Raw genomic sequence first — 6,975 nt, forward strand, 5'->3', positions numbered from 1 at the left:
CCCTTTATATGGTCTCTTTGTGCTGAGTCACTCTGGGAGCAGAACCAATTGTGCCCCAGGGCAGGACCCCCACCAGCCAGAAGTGCACCACGGAGTGCCAATTTGACACAATGTATCAACCACTACAATCCACCCCTTGTCAACTTGGCATATTTTAAACCAGTCTCCAAATACAGAGGTATGCATATAATTATGCCTAACATTGTTATAACTATCCTCCGAACAAACAGAAATGCGCTAATACCCTTACCCAAATAGAAGGTAAGGTTTTTATGCTTTAATATTAACACAAGTTTGATAATCTTAAAATCTTATAGGAAATCTATCCCTATTACATTATAACAGAACCATATATGGGGGTGAAGTAGTACAGTTATAATCCCCTTTTCTGTAACTGATTACGGGGTTGTAGCTGGTATTTAGAGGTACCTTCTTCTACTACCTGTTCTGTATTCCCTTGGCCCTCAGCAAGTACCTCAGCAGGTCTGGGTTCTTTCTCTGGTGGAGTGACACATACCTTCATTCCTGAAGGCTCTGGACCATTTATCAGCATGCCTGTATTAGAGTGTTGCAATTTTCCATTGACTTTAATAACAGGGCATGGCAATACTAAGAGACGCCCCAAGGCATCTCCTGCACTCCATGTATATTCTTCCTTTCCTGCATTGTGGAGCAATAATACAATTTCCCCTTGATAGTCTGGGTCAATCACCCCTGACAGCACACTGTGACTCCCTTTTTAGCTTGTTTCCTCAGAGGTATGAGGAGACCAAAGTGACCAGGGGGAAATCTTAGCTTCCAGTCCAACGGTATCATTGCTATACTTCCTGGTACAATCCTTCCCCCTTCTGGGACTAAGACTTCTGGTCCAACAGAAGATAAGGTTGTGGGATCAGGAAGCAAGAATTTTGCTAGTGGATCACTAGGAGTAATGGTGAGTGGTACCATTCCTACTCCCACCCCTTGATTCCTGGACCCATGAATCCTGGCTATGAGAGACATAGTACCATACAAAGGGCATGATTCAAAGCATATACAGCCTTCTGAAGTACCTTACCCCAGCCCTGCAAGCTATTGCCACCTAGTTGGCACTGTAACTGTGTCTTCAAAAGACCATTCCACCTTTCTATTAATCCAGCTGCTTCTGGATGGTAAGGAACATGATAAGACCAGTGAATTCCATGAGCATGAGCCCATTGCTTCACTTCTTTGGCTGTAAAATGTGTTCCTTGGTCAGAAGCAATGCTGTGTGGAATTCTTTGGTGGTGGATAAGGCATTCTGTAAGTCCACGGATGGTAGTTTTGACAGAAGTGTTATATGCAGCAAAGGCAAATCCATATCCAGAATATGTGTCAATGCCAGTGAGGACAAAGTGCAGTCCCTTCCATGATGGAAGTAGTCCAATATAATCAACCTGCCACCAGGTCGCAGGCTGATCACACAGGGGAATGGTGCCATATCGAAGACTCAGTGTTGGTCTCTGTTGCTGGCATACTGGGCATTCAGCAGTGGTGTGGCCAGATCAGCCTTAGTGAGTGGGAGTCCATGTTGCTGAGCCCATGCATAGCCTCCATCCCTGCCTCCATGACCACTCTGTTCATAGGCCCACTGAGCAATGACAGGATGGCTGAAGAAGGAGGTTGGCTACTATCCACAGCCAGAGTCATTTTATCCACTTGATTATTAAAGTTCTCTTCTGCTGATGTTGCCTTTTGGTGAGCATTCACATGGGAGATAAATATTTTTATATCCTTTGCCCATATGGAGAGGTCTATCCACATACCTCTTCCCCAAATATCTTTGTCACCAATTTTCCAGTCATACTCCTTCCAAGTTCCCGACCATCCGGCCAAACCATTGGCCACAGCCCATGAGTCAGTATATAGTCGCACATCTGGCCATTTCTTTCTCCAGGCAAAATGCACTACCAAGTGCACTGCCCAAAGTTCTGCCCACTGTGATGATTTCCCTTCACCACTGTCCTTTAGTGACATCCCAGAAAGGGGCTGTAATGCTCAGCTGTCCACTTGCGGGTGGTGCCTGCATAGCATGCAGAGCCATCTGTAAACCAAGCTCTTGTCTTCTCGTCCTCCAACAACTGATTATATGGCACACGCCACAATGCCATAGGTGAATGCTGGGGAACAGAAGGCAATATAGCCGGTGTAGAAGCCATAGGTATCTGGGCAACTTCCTCATGTAATTTACTTGTCCCATCTGGACCTGCCCTGGCTCTGTCATGAATATACCACTTCCATTTAATGATAGACTATTGCTGTGCATGTCCAACCTTATGACTTGATGGATCAGATAATACCCAGGCCATGATAGGCAACTCAGGTCTCATGGTGACCTGGTGTCCCATAGTCAAGCGTTCTGTTTCCACCAAAGCCCAGTAACATGCCAAGAGCTTTTTCTCAAAAGGAGAATAGTTGTCTGCAGATGATGGCAGAGCTTTGCTCCAAAATCCTAAAGGCCTTCTCTGCAATTCTCCTATGGGGGCCTGCCAGAGACTCCAGACAGCATCCCTGTCTACCACTGACACTTCAAGTACCATCGGATCTACTGGATCATATGGTCCCAGGGCCAGAGCAGCCTGAACAGCAGCCTGGACCTGTCACAGGGCTTTTTCCTGTTCTAGGCCCCATTTAAAATTAGCATCTTTCCGAGTCACTTGGTAAATGGGTCGGAGTAAGACACCTAGGTGAGGAATATGTTGTCTCCAAAATCCAAATAGGCCTACTAGGCTCTGTGCCTCCTTTTTGGTCATAGGGGGAGCCACATGCAATAACTTATCTTTTACCTTAGAAGGAATATCTCTACATGCTCCACACACTGGACTCCTAGAAACTTCACTGAGGTAGAAGGACCTTGAATTTTTGTGGGACTTATTTTCCATCCTCTGGTTGTCAAATGATGTACTATCAAATCCAATGTGGTTGCCACCTCCTGCTCACTAGGCCCAATCAGCATGACATCATCAATGTAATGGACCAGGGTGATATTCTGAGAAAGAGAAAAGCGATCAAGATCCCTAAGAACTAAGTTGTGACACAAGGCAGAAGAGTTAATATACCCTTGTGGCAAGACAGTGAAGGTATATTTCTGGCCTTGCCAACTGAAAGCAAATTGTTTTTGATGGTCCTTATGTATGGGTATGGAGAAGAAGGCATTTGCCAAATCAACAGCTGCATACCAACTACCAGAAGTGTTAATCTGCTCAATCAAGGAAACCACATCCGGTACTACAGCTGCAATGGGGGTCACCACTTGATTCACTTTACGGTAACCTACTGTCATTCTCTAAGACCCATCTGTCTTCTGCACAGGCCAAATGGGAGAATTAAATGGAGATGTGGTGGGGACCACCACCCCTACATCCTTCAAGTCCTTGATAGTGGCACTAATCTCTGCAATCCCTCCAGGAATGTGGTACTGCTTTTGGTTCACTATTTTACCAGGCAAGGGCAACTCTAAGGGCTTCCATTTGGCCTTTCCAACCATAATCACCCTCACATGGCAGGTTAGGGCAGAGGATTCTGCCAGGTACTAAGTATATCTTTGTCAATTATACATTCTGGAACAGGGGATATAACTATAGGATGGATCCGAGGACCTATTGGACATACTGTGAGTCGGACCTTTGCTAAAACTCCATTGATCACCTGCCCTCCATAGGCCCCTACTCTCATTAGAGGGCCACTATGTTGTTTTGGTTCCCCTGGAATCAGTGTCAGTTCAGAAGCAGTGTCCAGTAGTCCCCAAAATGTCTGATCATTCCCCTTTCCCCAGTGTGCAGTCACTCGGGCAAAAGGCCTTAGGTCCCTCTGGGGAAGGATAGGAGGAAGACTGTACAAATCCTGGGGGTATTAGGATCCTTCCCCAAGGAGACCTGGCCTCCCCATCATTCAAGGGGTTCTGGGTCTGTAAGCTGGCTCAAATCTGGGAACTGGTTTAGAGGCCGTGATTGCCTATTACCATGTCTCAAAGTATGTCTCTGTTCTTTTGCCCTGTTACTCTTCTGATTATATAAATCTAACAAAAAATTTGTAGGCTTCCTATCTATGTCGCTTTTGGGAACACCATGACTAATCAGCCAACACCATAGGTCTATGCATGTCAGATTATTCTGGCCACTGTTTTGCTTCTGCCTTCCATGGTGATTAAGGGCTGCCACTTGACCTCTGCCATTCTGGGATCCAATTAAGCCCATGGCCCTTAAATTCCTCAACTGAGCAACTGCGGTCCCCACTGTAAGGTCTAGCATGCAAAGAAGAGCAATGACAGGGCTCTTTGGGGATGCTGGTGCTCCCCTCACAAATCTATTTCTCAAAGTGTTAGTAAATGGTATGCTTTCAGGATCATCCCGATATGAAGGGTGAGGCTTAACATGACAGATCCACTCCAGCATCCCCATTTCCCTAAGCCTCTTAATCCCTTCATCAGTAGTAAACGATGGACAATCAGGCATTTCTAGCTCATTCAGAGTGGGCCATCTTCTGAGCCATGCTTCTGTCAACCAACCAAATAGACTGTTGACACCTTTTTGTACTCCACGAGTTGCAACATTGAATTCAGAATCCCTACTTAATGGGCCCATATCAACAAACTCAGCCTGATCCAAGTGAATGTTTTTGCCACCATTATCCCACACTCGTAAAATCCATTCCCATGCCTCCTCATTAGGCCTCTGTTTATAAGAGTTGGAAAACTCAAGAAGGTCTTTGGGAGAATAACGGATCTCTTCATGGATCACATTATGTATCTCTCCCTTAGGCAACTTCTGTGACTGAAGCCGGGTTATGGGCCTAGAGGCAAAAATGGGTGCTGAGGGTGGGTCCTGAGAAGTCACAGCATTATCCTCTTCATTCCACACAGGATTGGCATCTCCAGATATATTAGGAGACACTAGTACTGCAGAAGATGAAGGCAATGATTCCTCTGCCACGATGGGCAGGGAATTCTCTTGCTCAGGCAAAATAATCTCATAAGCATCTAAAAACTCAGCCTCTTCAGCCTCCTCAGGATCCTCCCACACATCTCCATTCCAATTTATTGGATCCCATTCTTTCCCAATCAGTGCCCTCACCTTTGCTTCAGATACCCTCTGAGGCTGAGCGTGTAATTTACGTTGTAGTTCAGCCCATCGAATTATAAGGGACTGCATTTGGGTTTCTGCAATCTCAGCCCTGTGGCTAAAAGAAAGGAGATTTTCTGTCAGGACACAGTTAAAAACTTTTAAATTTTTTATCTGAGTTTGAAGGCAGGAAATTGAATCTGTGAGCTCCTTATTTTCATGCATAAGTTTGTCCATTGAGGCTAAGACCAACCAACCAGCATCATTATATTCCCTACTCCACCAAAGATGTTCAGAATTTTTATGTATGGAATCAGTAAATTCCTGACATCTCACAAGTGGTGGATTAGGATAATCAAATGGATCAATACGGCATATTACTTTAAACAACTCACGCCAAGGAGTATCAGTATGTTCCTTAAGATCAGGAGAGACCATGGTGTCTTTAGATCTCATCAAATCTAGGAGCCAACTCCAGGCACTCTTAAAGCCATTTAAAAATGCCATCATTATATTGTTTCTCTAGAGCCACTCCTGGTACCATATACTGTATTGGTCAGGGTTTTACATAGAGGAACAGATAAAATATAAGGAACAGATACTAACACAAGATATACAATGTATAAGGAATTGCAAGTTTAGCTTACAACAGTCAGCTGCAGAATCAGATGGGGGAGTGTGCAGAGGGCGTCTGCACACCCTAGACTGAGGAGTTCAGTCCCAAGCTCTGAAGGTCACTTCTGTGCTCCGTGCAAGTCTCTATTCATCAGCTGATGGGTCTGCGAGGGAAGACTGAAGAGTCTGTGATGGATGCTGAAGAGTCTGCGATGGAAAGTGAAGGATCCAATCCGGAGGCAAAAGAGTGTGCACTGCAAGCCAGGTGATGAAGTCCAAGCCGAATGCGAATACTGAAGCTCCTCCAATGAAATGGAAGATCAAGTACTTCCTCAGCCCCTTTATATGGTCTCTTTGTGCTGAGTCACTCTGGGAGTAGAACCAATTGTGCCCCAAGGTGGGACCTTCACCGCGGAGTCATCCAGCCAAGTTGACACAATGTATCAACCACTACAGTGAATTACTTCATTAAATTTCAAACCTAAAATTAAATACTTTGAGTACAGGTTCCATTATGTCAGTTCTATTCCATATACTTTGCTACAGTCTTCTTTAATAGAGAATACCCTATGATTGTAGTTGAGTCCTAAAAGTGAGTACTTAGCACATGCCCTAGGTCCCAAACCTGGAACTCCTTCTTTGCCTGCCCCAAGAGAAAGTTTTGCTCTAGTATAACAGGCATTCAAGAGGTCTTGTGCAGGCCATGATTTAGCCCTTGATCCCTGAAAACTACACCACATGAGGTTGTGCTGCTAGTTCTCCTGTCCTCTGGCACAACCTTAGCAGCCAAGGCCTGAAATTAAACATCACTACCTTGAAAGGACACAGTTTACCAATTCCCAGGCAAATGTGTCCTGGGACACTCATACTTTATTGTTCTTAAATAGATTCCCCACTTGTCTTCTTTACAGTTGTCCCTCTGGAATACAGTGGTACCCCTCCAATCTCTAATCTTCCTGCCATAGAAGTCCTGGCATCTCCTACAAGCAAATACTGCATCAATGTTCACAAAATAAATGATCCAATGAACATTTCTTTAGATTTTATGTTTCCCCTTGAAATTTATATGTTAGAATCCTAACTCCAATGAGATGGAATTAACAGGTGAGGACTTGGAAAAGTACTTGTCGTGAGAGTAGAGCCTTTTTTTAAAAATAGGAATTGTACCTGTTGTGGTTTCAACTTGGAATGTTTCCCAAAGTTTCATGTGATAAAGGCTTGGTCTTATGAAGCAGTGTTCAGAGGTGAGGAAGGTGAATGTATCATGGGGGTTCCAAACTCT

General features: G+C 44.7%; 1 protein-coding gene across 1 annotated transcript; it reads right to left on the bottom strand.

The window, feature by feature from the left end:
• Positions 1-373: 373 nt before the first annotated feature.
• LOC101564817 lies at positions 374-5,516 on the bottom strand. Its single transcript, XM_004631421.2, is given in 9 exon segments — positions 374-724; positions 727-1,019; positions 1,022-1,513; positions 1,516-1,626; positions 1,629-2,018; positions 2,021-2,836; positions 2,839-3,537; positions 3,540-3,850; positions 4,105-5,516. Coding segments are annotated over 9 exon segments (4,875 nt in total).
• Between the last annotated feature and the right edge of the window lie 1,459 nt (positions 5,517-6,975).

Source organism: Octodon degus, unplaced genomic scaffold (genome assembly GCF_000260255.1).
Source record: "Octodon degus isolate 3935 unplaced genomic scaffold, OctDeg1.0 scaffold00041, whole genome shotgun sequence".
Classification (NCBI taxonomy): domain Eukaryota; kingdom Metazoa; phylum Chordata; class Mammalia; order Rodentia; family Octodontidae; genus Octodon; species Octodon degus.